Source organism: Cuculus canorus, chromosome 11 (assembly GCF_017976375.1).
Source record: "Cuculus canorus isolate bCucCan1 chromosome 11, bCucCan1.pri, whole genome shotgun sequence".
NCBI lineage: Eukaryota > Metazoa > Chordata > Aves > Cuculiformes > Cuculidae > Cuculus > Cuculus canorus.
In genome coordinates this window covers 8584528-8600572 of record NC_071411.1, presented here as the reverse complement: position 1 = coordinate 8600572, position 16045 = coordinate 8584528, and the positions used below count along the sequence as shown (strand labels likewise).

General features: G+C 40.6%; 1 protein-coding gene across 1 annotated transcript; it reads right to left on the bottom strand.

The window, feature by feature from the left end:
- Positions 1 to 196: 196 nt before the first annotated feature.
- Positions 197 to 13163, bottom strand: CCDC174 (coiled-coil domain containing 174). The gene is made up of 11 exons (XM_054077004.1): positions 13005 to 13163; positions 11569 to 11673; positions 10918 to 11018; positions 9997 to 10055; positions 8796 to 8976; positions 6758 to 6853; positions 5689 to 5825; positions 5189 to 5283; positions 4795 to 4945; positions 3943 to 4077; positions 197 to 3411 (listed from the first exon to the last, which is right to left on the bottom strand). The coding sequence occupies exons 1-11, from the start codon at positions 13044 to 13046 to the stop codon at positions 2498 to 2500; spliced, it is 2016 nt and encodes a 671-aa protein (XP_053932979.1). The 5' UTR covers positions 13047 to 13163; the 3' UTR covers positions 197 to 2497.
- Positions 13164 to 16045: the final 2882 nt, after the last annotated feature.

The window sequence follows — 16045 nt, the reverse complement described above, 5'->3', positions numbered from 1 at the left end:
CAGAAACAATAGTACTAAATTATTTCTTGCTATGATATTTAATTACAGATTAGTTAAAGAATCTCTGGTCAAAAGGGATTGCTTTTTCCAATAGATTTCATAAAATATTTCTAAATCTATTACCTGCTTTAAAAAAATAAAAAAGTGTTTCTAAGCTGGAAACCAATTCTACCCTGCCTCACATATTGAAATTGCTTGCTACAACTGAAATCTTAGATGTTAATTCCAGTGTTTATTCCAACATACAGCTAAGCTATTTTGTGTCCAAACATACCATTCGCTCACTCATATGCACAAAAGTTACACCATTTGAACAAAGCTTTCCCAGACTGACGGTAAGAATCTAGTGAGGTCCTTTATTTCTTGTGCTTTAACAACCAGGCTGCCCTGTTAAGTCACTCTATCGACATGATATTAGACATGTTCAACTATTCCAACGGATCACAGTTAAGCATGAGGAGAAAGATGGTGATTCCCTCAGTGAGGTACAGCAGTGGGATTTGATAGTGGATACCTAGGAAATTCACCCAAAGCAGTCTAGTACTATAGAAGTATTAGTTTTTACAACTAACTCTAGCTTTAGCAACCAGCTTTTGCCTACTGTGTAGGCAACCAAACACTTCTTTATGAACATGACAACATCTAACATTCATTTCTGCATGCAAGATCAACAACTGGTGGCACTGCAAGAAGATGGTTTTCCTTACTAGTCAAATTTGAAACCTGTGTTTTGACCACTTCTTTTTGAGTGCTGGCAGTACTTCTACGAAATTCCTAAGGCTAGACTGCCACCTCATGGAGATTGTACCAAATCTGTAAGGAAAAAAATCTGCATATTGAAAAACCCGGGTGATGACGCTCTCGCATTTGGTAAGCACACAATGGGTTTGTAACATCCTCCTTTTCCTTTCAGTCATTAGTATATGATCATTATTTATTTTCAGGTTCTTGAAGATATTCAAGGGAAGGAAGAAATACACTTCCTAATGCCACACACAACAGCAAGTTTAGATGAGTGTCAGCAGCAGCAAAATCAATGAGCTGCTGCTAAGCTTTCCATACCTTTCAGGTGAACATGGCTATTAATAGTGCCTTATTGTCCTGAAGTTCTAGGTCTGCTGAGAGAAACCAAACCCCAAAGTCATCATTGAGCTCCAATCTTTTAACCATGTGGTGAAGCCAAAAGACTGGGGCATTTTGTGCCTTTAAAATGGTACCACTAGTGCCCTTGTGGGGTGTTATTCCTGCTCTGCAAAGCCATGTGCAAAAGCAAGTGATACAGGAAAGACAAGAGATGGAAGTGTGTTTACTTGCTGAGGTTATAATGGAGTTTGGGGACAGTGAACGTGTTCTACATGTTGCTAAGCTTGCTCAGTCACCTTGAACACATTGCTGTTCACAAGGCTTAGCAAAGCAGCCCAAGATCTGACTGGAGAACACAAGAATAGCACGTTCTCTCTATCTCTTTGGCTAGTCACCATTTCATTCAAATGAGATTATCACTGTCATTTACTTGAGAGAGTCTACACCCATTGTAACCTGCTTTTCTAGGTCTTATCCTTGTATGAGCTTCTAAGATATAAATAGGAGTATCTAAATTACCTTCAAAAATAAAAGTATGCTACATGGTAAATAAGTAGCATTCTTATTTACTAAGATTCTGAAATACAAGCTTGTTTGGCAAGAGGACATTCTGCTTTTATATGACTCCGGTATCACAGTTGTCAGAAAAAAAAGTATTGACTAAATTAAAGTCATAAGTATAACAGATGATGCAAGAAAAATGCACTTGGAAAATTACGAGAGCATTTTCTAAACCGGTATGACAGTAGTTTCAGGTGTCAAGACTGCTGCTTCAGTGAAGCGTTTATTCTTAGTCTACCCATCATTATTTATCGATTTCTGCAGTGCCTCTCTCCACTTTAAGTTGCTTCACAGAATTATGAGTTATATACAGACCTCAGGAATGCAGAAGCAATTACAACCATGTGAAACACCACCCTTCACTAGATAATATTCTGCACTTCCTAAAGGCAGGAGATGAAGAAGGTAACAAATTCCCTGAAATTGTTCTGTACTTGGCAGCAGAGGGCCTGCCATTCCAACACTGCTTCTACGGATATCACTGACCTTGCAGCATGTCCACACCAGAAGCCGTCTGAGGAGTCACAGAGTAAAGGAAGAGTTCACCGTTGGAAAGAAAGCCATTAATATATCCCAACATTAAGGTATAAATGGCAAAGAGTTAAAGTGAAATATGTACTAAACTAAATAAGTACTGCCCCAAAACTCCACATAATTTTAAAAGAGAAGGGAAAAAAAAAAAGGAACAAACAGGGATATAATACAGCTGTGATATAAACTGGCTTAGGTCTCCAGGAGATTTATTTTGATCTATGTACAGAAATTTGTTTTTCCCAGATGTAGGAAAATAACATTCTCGCTGGGAAGATAATTCTACTTAGTTCTTAAATTCTTGCTTATCTATTTGCTCAGTTCAAGTCACTTGTCTGTAATAAGACAGCATATCATCTAGACTTTGGTAAAGTGGCTCCTGATTTTGAGTGTCATTGCTCTCGGTCTGTGCAGAAGATGCCACATCTTCAGTGCTGCAGCCACAGGTCTCCACTGAGGATGCCACATCTTGAGGGCTGCAGCCGCAAGCCTGTGCTGAAGATGCCACATCTTGGGTGCTGCAGGCACAGGCCTGAACTGAAGATGCGACATCTTGCGTGCCGCAGCCACAGGCCTGCATTGAAGGCATGACATCTTGGGTGCCACAGCAGTAGTTGTGCACTGGTGGTGGCACATCTTGGGTGCCGTAGCCGTAAGCCTGCATTGGGAATGGCATGTCATGAGTGCTGTAGCCGTAAGGGTGCATTGGTGGCAGCATACCTTGAGTGCTGTAGCCATAGGCCTGCATCGGAAATGGCATATCATGAGTGCTACAGCCATAAGCCTGCATTGGTGGTGGTACACCATGGGCACCATAGCCGTAAACCTGAATTGGTGGTGGTATACCATGGGGACCATAGCCATAAGCCTGTGCCGATGACAGCATATCCTCATCATCGCTGCTGTCATCCTCTGTTGATGACTGTGCATCTTGAGTGCCACTGCCACAGGCCTCTGCTGATGCTGACTCATCTTGACCATTGCTATGGTGAGCCTGCACTGATGGTGGTACATCTTCAGTGCTGCTGCCGTTAGCCTGTGCTGATGGCATCTGTTGGTTTTGGACTGTCTCCGCTTCTAATTTTTCAGAGGAAGTCTCAGGACTGTTCAAATTCCGACTCCTGTAACTGTCATCTTTCTTTTGTCCCATAAAGTAATCAGAAGGTGGCGCAAACTCTGGATCTCGCTCGTCTCTGAGTTCTTCCTGTTTCTTTGACCATTGTCCAAACATCAGCTCTGTTAGGCAAAATGGTAAATTGAATATAGATTTCAGGGTCTGAAGATCAGTCGGAAAGCAGGGAAAACAAATTAGCAAACAGAAGATGCAGCTATGAAAAGACAATTGAAGTTACTTTTCCATCTCATACTACATTACTGGCTAAGCTGACAGACCACTTCCTTTACAGAGCAGGAACAAAAGCATTGAACGTTAAAAGATAACCAGCATCCTCAATAAAATTAATCCTAGTCACTTTAAGATCCTTTCACAATGTGGTCATTGGTTATGAAAAACAACTAAATAGTTGGGGGTCAATCAAAATACAAACCAATCAAAGCATTAAGTAAAAATTATGGGGACATTATATCAGCTACTGGCACTAAGGGATGCCTTGTTCACCACTGCACTGGACACTAAGCAGTAACCAACAGAAAAGGAGAAAGTACTTCATTGCTCCTCAGGCTTGCCATACTTTGTCACAAAATAGAAAAAAAGTAACAGAGTGCACCCTGCTTCCAGACAGTGTTTCTGAATCTGCATTTCCTTACCTTTGCCTTTATCCCACTCTCTAACATAAGGCACGCCAGGCTTTGTATCTCTTCTCTCCTGAATGACAACTTCTACTTTTCTACTCGCTGCAGGAACTCTTGGAGCTTCCGGTTCAGCAGTAACATCTTTCACCTCTGTAACAGAAAGAGATAGTAGTTTTTGCTAGTAACAGGATAAAATCTATGCGAACGTCATATGAGGAACAGGAAGCAGGAGTTATTTGCATTTATAGAGTTCTTAATTGTTATCTAATTTAATTCTAATAATGAAATGCATCTGAGTGGGGAGGTGATTTTTTTTAATTACTGCATATTAGTTCAGAGAAGATAATGGATAAACCAGATAATAAGGAATCATATCTACCAAGAGACGCTTCATTACTTTTCTAGCTGTATCAGAAAGACTGCTGAAAATCTACTGCCTAATAACCCAAAAAGGAACATGCTGACTGATGTACTGAAGATAGAAAGTTAGGTAAAAATGAGATCAGTAGCACGTTATCTCCCTTTCATTTACTGGAGAAAACAATTTGCATTCTTATTCTCCTGAACAACAGTAACAGCAGTGGCACATTACTGTTTCCAGAACACTTCACAATTAATCACTTCATAGAATTCTGACACAGTGAAACATCAGCCACATTTTACAGTGGGAGAAAACAGTACAAGTGACTAGAAGTGTCATAAGGGAGACTGCACAGAGATGGGATTAGAACGCAAATTCATCATCCTAAATCCTAAAGTCAGATGGATGTCCAATTTCCAAACCTAAATTAATTAGAGTATGCTGCCCACCAATCAGGTACAAGATGAAATAGCAAGTATTTAACTTAAAGAGGCAGCAGATCATACCTCCTCCTTTCTCCAATTTTTCTGCCTCTTCCTCTAATCCAGCTTCCCGTAATTTCTTAATCTTCCGTGCTCGAAGTTTAGACAGCCTTGCATCTAGAGCTGCCTTCCGTTTTTCTTTTAACTGTTCACGTTTAGTTCTCTGATCAAGTGTCTTAACAGAAAGAAAAGCATGAATTAATCTTCCCTTGTTATTATGATCAACTACATATCTTCCTTCACTAAACAACTAAAACCAATCCTTATCAAGTACCACATTTCAAAAGGGAAAAAGAGGCTCAATTTTCTCTTGAGTCAGCTGCAGGTATCACCTAATGTATGAGCTATACAACAAATCGAAGACAGTGACCGCTGAAACTAGGACATGCTCATATTAATTTGCTCTTTAAACTCGTACCTGCTCTCTTAGCATATCCAGTGTTGCCCGTTGTTTATCCCTAAGTTCTTTGTCACGAGAAAAAGCAAAGTAACCAACACCAAGCTGTCTGGCCTCTGAAAAGAAAATCAATAAATTTAAGATACACTCCATATACAATGGACAGTAATTACAAACACCATGCACCCTGCTTTCAGGCACTGGTTTACTCCTAACAACATATACCACATTAGTTTTAGATGGCTAAAAAACGCTTGGTTTAGATGATGCATGATGGGAAGCTTTCTGAAGGTGAACAAATGAGGAGGTAATGAAATTTTAAAAATACATTTGAGAAAAATACAATTTGAGGAAAAATAAATCTAGATTTAGATACTGGCAATTTGAATGGTTATTACATGTGGCATAACACATACCTTCACACATACCATAAAGGCACAAGAAGTAATTTTCCCTTGCTTCCTCTAAAACTAATGTCTTTGGTGATATAAAGATAAGTGATATAAAGCATGGAAGTATACCATTTTCTCGAATGTCCTCATAATGTATAGGTCCCATGGGTTTTCTGAGGGCTTCTTCTTCTTCTTTTTCCCACTGCTGTCTCTGAAGTTCTCTTCTCATGTCTTCAGATAAAAGGGTATTCCCATCTGGAACTTGTCTAACAAAAAAAAAGAAGTTCAGGATTACAGAGCAGAACTTATCTGTTTCACAGCATCAAACAGTAAAAGTATTATTTAGTCTGACATCTACATCAATGCAGAGTCTACAATTTCAAAGCACTCATATTCTCCATCTTACATTTAAAATATAAGGACACAGTCATGAGTCATTAGTGTGAATGAATTTTCACTTCAGGGGTCAGTTGAGGTGCCTTTAGATTATTTTCTGAAAACAATTCTAAGTGCTGCCAAAATAATTTTAAAGAAGAGCTGTTAAACAGCTGTTTAAAAGAAGAGCAAAGCCAAACAAATGGAACTATAACCAATGTCATGATGAATTTGGAATTGCTAAAAGACCATCATCAGTTTTCATGTTAAACAGAATCAGGAATCACATCTCTGGCATTTTCTGGAAGGTATAACAAAATATAATTTTCATGCAAGGCCCACAGTTTTAAAAGGCGCATCAAATAGGCACGAGATTGGCAAGTCAATTTATTAGAACTTTGCTCTGCAAACTATGCTCCGTAATTATGTTTTAGATTTATTCAGCATTTACATCAAAAAGTGTCCCTTAGTACTTTATTAAAAATTTCATTTGGGCTTTTAGTTGATAACCATGGTATCTACTATGTTGCAATTTAAAACTACGTGTCTCAAATAGTCGGCTGACAAAGTGAAATAAAGCAGAAGCCTTGGAACACGATATTAATTTATAATAGAAAGCTTTGATAAAATCAGTCACACAGAAATTTTCTGTAGCTACTCTATCTATTTTTTAAGGAACAATGACATAACCAGCAGAATTTTCTCTAAAGTAAACCTAGAGAAAGCAGTAGCATCAATGATTCTGGACTAAGAGTGGGGTGACAAAGCACAGCTTCTCTTCCTTCTCACTAAAAGGAACAGGCACTTCTTAGATAAATCACACCTTTTCCCTTGAAGTTCCTGATCCATTTTAAGCAGACTTGGCAAATCCTTCTTCATACAGCGTCTAGATCGGCCCAAGAAATCAACATAATCAACCCTGTAATGAAAACAAAGCAGATTTGATGCGGAGCTTCTATTTGCAGAATAGAACTCTTCAATATAAGACAAAAGCAGCAACACTTTCCAAAAAGTATTCATCATCTTTCAGTCCCTCCATGCCTAAGAGTTTCTTCTACCTTTCAATTAACAGACTCATAGGTTAAAAGGATGCATACTGAACGGGGCACATGACAGTTTTATTGAGCTTGCTTTGAGCTGGCTGTTTGCCTTGGCAGTAAGATGGTGTGAAAAAAAAAAAGTTCAGAAGTTACAATGTCACGTATTTTTCACACCAAAATAAAACTAAGCCTAGTACTTGTTTCCCATGGTGAAAATAATGATGTGGCATTGACTTCTTGCAGATATGAAATTGCTACAATACATTTCAATTCCCAGTCTAATGCTCATTTAGAACAGGTTGATAGCATTCATTAAACTGGCATAACAAAGGCTGACTAAAATACAAGCAAAATGTTCCTTTGAAGCATATATTGTGCTTCTCATTCAACCCTTTATAGTACTGAACACTTAATTTACAATTGTTGAGATAGCTGTTAAAAGCTATACTTAGTGTCCCGTAATGTTAGAAAGTTCTTTAGCATCAAGCTGCCTCAATTATCCCATTCTAAAGAATTAATACTGAATACATCTGAGAAAGTATGACTGGCAATCTACTTCCCAAACTTGTAAAGATTGTTCTTTTGGTAAGTTAAGTCTTTTACATAATCTCTAAGTTTAGTCTATACTCAATGCCTTTTGTTTTCATTATGCTGTAACTGTAGTAGAAATAAAAGAAAGTCTGCATTCCCTACAGCAAAGATGTAACTAAAGATCGCTGCAGAATAATTACAATTCTGTATGCTGGCACCCAAATAGCCTCATTAGGATATGGGCTCACTGAGAAGGACAATATATTAATAACAACACGCCATGGATGAGATGCAGGCAATGGCAGAAAAGCACCGTGTGAGCAGTAAAAAGTATCAGTTTAAATTTCTGACACTTTAAGGTGATGAGCACACAAAGCAGTCTGAGCCCACCGCTCACTGATGGTTTCATCTTGAATTTCACTACGATGCTGTAACAGGTGCATCTGCCTTTCTAACCCAGCAGTTTTCTGGTACTCCGTTGCATTAATTCTCCCAACTTATTTTGAAACGTTACATTGCAAATCTTATCTTGGCCTGATAAACTAGAGAACAGGGGTTGTCGGTTTTGTAACCATTACTGCTATTTTAGACTGATCACCAAAACTATAAATCTCTGTTCCATATGCATTTTAAACAAATGGGCAAGGAAAATGTTCAGTCAGACTGGTTTCATAATTATTCCTAATGTCTTGGATGAAAAACTAGTGGTTACGTGGAATGTCACAGAAAACTGTCATAGATTACTTGCTGTGCTGCTATTAAACAGTGGAAAAAATGCTGGAAAAAGTTCTTTTTCCAATCAGACTGTCTTTCCTTTAAAAGGAAGTTGTGCAATGAAAATAACTGCTCGTTTGGCAAGTCACACACAATTAGAGAAGGGAAGGTGAATCTAATAAAATGCCTAAGTTTTGCTAAAGTACATTTCAATTCAAGACACCAAAGAATAATACTGTAGCAATACTGCGATCACAACTCCAATAAAGTATGCAAGAAAATAAGAGACGACATTATGTCTCACTTCTGGTACACTTCCCTGATTTCTATTTCTCAAAATCCCGGATGTAGACTCTGTTGCAGTGTTACCCAAATGGAAAGTAAAGTAACATGAAATAACATGACAGCCTTTTAATGAGACATGAAACGGAAGAGTGTTACCACCTCTTCTCAAAGTGTAGTATTAACCAAAAAAAAGGTGCCACTCCACATAATTTGGAGAATAAAATTATCTTCTCATGCAATTGTCAAGAAATGGACTAGTCAGGACAGTGCAGCCCAACCACTAGTACGAACCATTCTTCATCTGGGTCCTCTGGTGGTGGTACTTCCATTTCAGGTTGAGTTTCCTCATCATCTGTCTCTTTTTCTGAAGTCTTTTTAACAGCTTCACTCTGATGCAGCTCCTGTACTTCGTGCTGTTTGTCTATGATCTTCTGAGTAAAATCCACTAGGTACAAATCCTCAGTTTCTTCATCTGAGTCAGAAAATCGATTCTTAGTGCACAGCCATGAAAAGAACAAAACTGAGCACAAAATCAATACAAAATAGCCACAATCAGCTTTTCAGCTGCCAGTAATGCCCTTGCCCAAGCTATTGGGGAATACTTAACTCTCATTCACTGCCAAACCAACTTGAAGCTATAAATTGAAGAATTGAATAGAAGTCTCAGGGTATTTTAGAGCAATTAATTGTTCGTGTACAATATGGAAAAGGCTGCAGTCTTTGCACTAAAATATTCTCTTCTTGTTAACTATTTCAGAAGTACAGGTTTGTTCTGTAACAGTTCCAAGTACTTTCTTGATGCTTAACATTTGGTATGTGGGCAGTAATTAAGCAGTCACTAGAACACTTCTCGAGAGTAGACAAAAGTGGGGCGATATGGACAAAGATGGACACTGGTAAAGAAATCATTAGAGATTAATCACAAGATTCGGATTCTATTTTAATAATTACTTCTTGCAAGGGATTGAATGAGTGAGAGAAAAAAGGGACAGATTCTCTATTAGCTGCGTGACTGGCATTCACATACAGACCAGCCAGAGTCCCATTCTGCTCCTCTTCTTAATAAAGGTCCAAGAATTAGAATGCAGGACAGAAAATCAGCAAAATCAGCAATGCAAACCAAAGACTACATAGTGGAGAATAAATTAATTTTGTTTTTCTGAGATTCTGTATTGAAAAAAACAAAATATATTCCACCCACTTAATGAACAAGTGAGTGAAACAAGCCCATAGCGCTTTACTAGCACCTTCAACAAGTTAATTTTTCTCCAGTACCTTTATTTTTTCTCCCTTTCAAAGCAGAATAACCCATGTCAATCACTTTGTATAATGACTCAAAAAAAAACTTTCTCGTGTAAGAAGACAAGCAGTGAATTCATCGTGTACCTGCTGTAAGTCACCAGACAGTCAGAAATACCAACTTTTAAGGTGAACTTCACAAACATATATATATATATAAACAAAATACTAATTTTAAACTAGTTTTGTTCACCTGGAAAGTCGCCTTTTGTCATTTTCTCATACAGCTTTGCTTTCTCTTCTAGTTTCTTCCTGCAAAAGAAAAAAAAAAAATCACCATTACAATCCCACCAATTCCAAATACAGTTCAGAATGGCCAATTTAGCCTTAAATGCAATGGGTAAGTACTAGGAGTGCTTAAAATGTTTACTGGCAGCTGACTTATGCCTGGTTTTTTGTTCTGAACCTTAACCAACATTTCTGAAGACACACTGATATCCAGTTGCAGAGTTTACTGAAGTTACAAAATTAATCTTAAGTGTAATTCACCAAGTAGGCAGGAACACAATGTAACAAGTATTCCACCTCTGTCTAACTACTACAGTCTGTCAGATAAATACTGGAAGCTGCAAGTTATCTGCAAGTATGAGATACTGAAATACTGTTTTACAGGAAAACCAGGAAGATACAACATGGAGTTACAGTTAATCTTAGCCAAAACGTTAGTCGATTTCTGGAATGGTTGAAAACAATTTTGAAGAGCTAGGGACTGCTTACAGAAAAGCAGCAAATGCCTTATAAATTGTATTCTCAGCATATATCTTATTGCACAATTAATCCATTTAGAAGATGGGTCAAATCTTGCAAAAAAGTAAGCCATCTTGTGCCATTCAAGAAACATTCTGGTATGGAAACCTGATATATCGCTGCCCTGACTTTTGAAAATCAGTAACCTGACATACCTAGACAGCTATGAGAGGTATCCTTACAGCATGAGCCTGCTGGGATGCAGCTTGTGCATTACTGGTAAAAAGCATGGAATTGACGCTGGTCTTACTGGTTGGTCTAATGAAAACTGCTGGTCCAAAATGTGCATAACTTGCTTTATGTGCTTTTCTAAACACTGAAAAACAAGTTCTACAAAAGTTGCTTTCTTACAGAGCCCAACAGTTACCTTGATTTATCTAATATATGCTCCTCTTCTATCTTCTGCTCAACATCTTTCTCGGCTCGATTTGCAACCCCTGTGTTTTGCTTGTTCCAGATACTTGGTTTCTGTGGAGTACAATTTTATAACAATTAACTAAATAAATAAAACCACTGAAATTATCATCATTAAAAAGTATTTCAACTCCACAATGACAACTTTGGAAATCAGTCATGAGGGACTTCGTAAATAATATCTTAAACACGTTTAACTTGAGACTATACCTACTGTGCTGCAGAATGCAGCAAGTATATCCTGAAATTACACAGACTGTGGTACGATTTAATAGTTATGGACAAGCTGAGAAATAAACGTAAAGAAAGAAGCACTCAGAAAGCAGACACAATCTACTCCGGCAAAGATGTTAAGGTTAAAAAAAACTAATAAGAACAAACTTTCTGATTAATAAAGTAATAACAAAGCTATGGATTGTTTCTACTCTTTATTACCTTAATTTGAGATATAAAATACAACCAGTTTGTCTGCTTACAGTAAAACACTTTAAATGCTGCATGTTCTTCAAATGTAGCAGAAATACTGTATTCTAACGCTGAAAAGCTATAGAACTTACTGTAAGGAGAAACAGTGACAAAAACAACCACGGAAAAATATTCCCACCTTGTTAGCAGTTTTGGACTTTGCAAAGATGCCAGCTTCTTTCAATATCTTTTCTTTCTTAAATTGTTCTTGCTTTCGGAAGAGTTCTGCTTTGAGATCTACCAACTACATCAACAGGAAAATAAATAAATAAATAATCAAGTAATATCACAGAAGTTACTGTAATAAAGTAATAACTACATTTCTGCTAAAACAATTTGGCATTTACAGTTACATAAACATTTGATTGCATTTTTATGTGGAACTTCGAAGCACTTATCCAATCTCAAAGATCGTTGCTATTAATATTTGTACGAAACACTAAAGGATTTGCTTGTGAGGTCCCTGTAAAAATCACAGAATTTGATGGATCAGGCTGCTCAAAGTCCCATCCAATACAGCCTTGAACACCTCCAGGGATGGGGCAGCCACAACTTCTCTGGGCAACCTGTGCCAGTGCCTCACCACCCTCACCATTAAAAAATTTCATCCTAATATCTAATATAAATCTCCCCTCTTTCATCTTAAAATTTTTTCCCCTTGTCCTGTCCTTGCACTCCCTGATGAAGGGAACCTACAGGAAAGCTGGGGAGGGGCTCTTTCAGTACTGGAAGCTGCTCTAAGGTCTCCCTGGAACCTTCTCAAGCTGCCCTCCTATGGGAGATGCTCCAGCCCTCTGATCATCTTCGTGGCCTCCCCTGGAGTCACTCCAACAGATCCATGTCATTCCTGTTCTGAGAACTCCAGAACTGAAGCCAGGTGAGTTCTCAGAAGAGCAGAACAGAGGGTAAGAATCACCTCCCTTGACGTGGTGGTCACACTTTTTTTGATGCAGCCCTAGTATTGTAAATTAACCCTTTTCTTACCCCTGAATGCTTAGAGGAGATCATCCAAAAATTCCATGTTAAATGTTTCGTATAACACAACCCATAGCTCACATTAACTGCTTATTTGGAAAAAATGAAGTATTTGATAGCAATCTCTTGTTAACAGACCGCTGGAGAGCAGAGTGGAGCAGCACCTCCCAAGGGCCAGAGGCTCATCTGCCATGATGTTATTTAGAAATCGAGAAATACACTCAGATTTTGCCCTCACACCCCAATCGTTGCTAACTCAGCGGGCAAATTCAGCCCTGGCATACTCAGATGAAGCGTAGTCAGGAAGGCGAAGGGGCGAAACCCCGACGCCACAACCCCTCGCAAAACCATGACGCAGCACCAGCACGCGTGAGGCAGGGCGTTAAAGGCTTTATATCAGCATTTGCTGTAACGAGCCTGCGTGTCAGCGACCTGGGGCTGAGGCGAGGGGGGCAGCAATACCGCCCCGGCTGCCCTCGTCTGCGGGGAGCGGGGCACGCCGGGCCGCCCCTGCCCCTCACAAACCGCGCTCCCAGCCTTCCTGGGGAGGTGGAGGGTTCCTTCGCTGTTTCCCGGCCGCTGCCAGGGTCGCTCACTCACCGAGGAGGCGGCCACATCCAGCGGCTTCTTCCTCCGGTCCATGGCGGCCCTGGCTTCTCCAGCAACCACCTCAGCTGGCCGCCTTGCCGATCCGCTTTACGGCACTACCGTAAAGCTCGGCGACAGCGGGGCGCTATTGCGACAGCGCTGCTGAAGACAGGCAGGGCCTTCCCCGCCGCCATGTTGGGGAGGTCGAAAAGGGCAGGTGGGCCGTTCCGCGCCGCCATGTTGGGGAGGGCAGGAGAGGAAGGCAGGGCGCTGGGCGCTATTGCTCGCCTTGTGCCCGCCTCGCTCAGCCCGGAGGCGGCAGCCTGCTGCAATGGGAGCCCCTAACTGCCTTAGGGCCGCTGGCTGTGAGCAAGCCTCGCTCAGCCCGTTGTGGCTTGGTGCTGGCTGATGCTCTCCCTGGCTGTGTCCCAGCTCCGTGTGTGAGAAAATGAGGGTTCCAGGCAGGTGGAGACCAAATGCTCAGTGTCCCCTGTTGGAAATGGCCCCAACAAAGTGATTCTGCCCTTGTACTCAGCACTGGTGAGGCTGCACCTCGAATCCTGCATTCAGTTTTGCACCTCTCTGTATAAGAAAGCCATTGAGGTCCTGGAGCATGTCCAGAGAAGGGAACGAAGCTGGTGAAGTGGCTGGAGAACAAGAGTTATGAGGAACAGCTGCGGGAGCTGGGGTTGTTTAGCCTGGAGAAGCTGAGGGGAGACGTTAGCGTTGTCTGCAACTGCCTAGAAGGAGGTTGTAGAGAGGTGCGTGTTGGTTTCGTCTCCCAAGTGACAGGTGATAGGATGAGAAGGAATGGCCTCAAGCTGCACCAGGGCAGGTTCAGACTGGACATTAGGAAAAATATCTTCACCAAAAGGGTTCTTGGGCACCGGAATGGCTGCCCAGGGAGGTGGTTGAGTCCCCATTGTGGAGGTATTTAAAAGACATGTAGATGAAGTACTTAGGAATGTGATTGAGTAGTGGGCAGGTATCATTGAAGTCGATGATCTCAAAGGTCTTTTACAATCTTATGATTCTATAATTATATGTGTGTCCTGGGGGCTGGAGCTGCTGCCGCCAGTGAGGGTGGTGTGGGGTGCTCTGGGGCTTGAGGGCTGGAGGGTGGCCAGAGAATAAAACAGGGTTTGACAGGCCCGCCCAGAGCTGGGTTTGGGGCTAAACAAAGAAGTACATGGTTTAAATTTGACATCAACAGAAACAAAAAACCCCTTCTTTCCTGCCTCAGTTGATACATGAGTACTGCGGAGATGAGACCTGAAATGCTCCCTAGAGCTGGACACGACCATGTCCTTCAACACTGGGGTGGGTATTGCCCTGTGACCATTGCCTCTGAGGCTGCCTTGTTTAAGCCATTTGCTTGCAGTGAACTGTGGCTGTCCTGCTGTCCCTGGCCCTCTGCCTGCATGGATCTGCACTGAGGGAGGTGGGAGCTAATGAGCTGCAGCTTCGCAGGGCTGACAAGTGCGGTCCAAACACAAACACTAAACCACGTATATGTGCTGGAGTCAGCTCTGTAACCTCAGAGATGAGCACAAGTAGCTCTTGGGGACTGAGGTTCAGTGTGTTACTTACACTGGGTAGCTCATTGTATCCTTTATCATCCTCAGGAAGAAAAGGGACTGTCCCTCCTTACCAGCCTAGCACCCGTGACACTCTTCTTGTATTCGGGTACAGACAGCAGCTTCAAAATAGACCAATACTCAATAATATCTCGCCCTATTTGTAACATGATCAATTCTCCAATTTACATCCTGATACATAGCTGCAGAACCACACATCACGAAATTATTTTCTTACCTGCTAATATTTCTAATAGCCATACTAATCCTAACAATCACCAACAACATATTTCTGCTATAAATCGGCTGAGAAGCACTTAGGATCATATAATTCCTCCTAATTGGCCAGTGACAGGGCCGGGCAGAAGCCAGCACAGCCGCATTACAAGCCATGGATAGAGCTACTTTTAATAAAGTTGGTAAAGCAAGAATGCTGATAGGTTTTAATTCAAAGTGATTCTGAAGATCATAATTATCTGGAGCTGCAGGCGGAAGCTGCCTTTCACTTGTCTTTATTTAAGTGGAAAAATATAAGGTGCTCTGATGTTGCTGCTTGGCAATGTGACGGGTGATAGAGGTGTCAGATTCAGTTCTTTTAATTTTTGAAATATATTGCTTTTGCATTTCGAAGGTTGGATCAGGCCCATGTTTAAACAGTTTAAAGACATAGAATTGCAAAGCTGACAGAGATACTCAGTTGCTAAGTAAGCTACACCCGTATTCCAGGGAATGTGAAGCATTCAGAAAATTCAGAAAGAGTAATTTGTGGCCTTAGCAGAAATTGTCTTGCTTTTGGCTTTTTAAGAGGAGAAGGGAAAATAGTGGAAAACAACAGAGACAGAATAGTGCAGTTTATAATAGGGCCATAAGGTTTACTATTTTAATCTGCAGTGGAAGAAGAGAAATGAGCATTACTGAAAAATAGGACAAAGGAATGAAAACATCTGTGCTGTTCTAATTAAATCACATTTCAACATAGCATGCATTGTTGCTTGTTCAAACCTCACCTCGTGACAACACGAGAAACCAGCCCAAACACAGCCTAGGATTGATTCTGACTCAGTAATCCCCATCTTTTTCCAGGAGTCAGTGTCTGTGTGAGGGCATGTTTCTCCCCTGAAGTGCTGTAATTCTTCACTATATTGTTCATGTTGTACACTACAGAAACAGGACTCACTTGCTCACCTATCAGAGTTTCTGTTGCTATAGATGTTGAGCACTTTCAGGAGCTCAGGACTATTTTTATCTTGAGATCCTCATAACACGAAGTGTTCCTGAAGGGGTGATAGTCAGATTTGGTCCTGTATAACTCTGTGTACCTGCGGGTGCAAAACCACATCAAGAAACCTTGGTGTCTTGAAAACTTGGCGTGAAATATATAATGGCCAGTGCCTAAGCTTTGTGTCCAAGTCTCTGGGATAGGCACCCTACACAATCAGTTTTAGAAATGTAACACTGACTGTCTGCACAGGTACT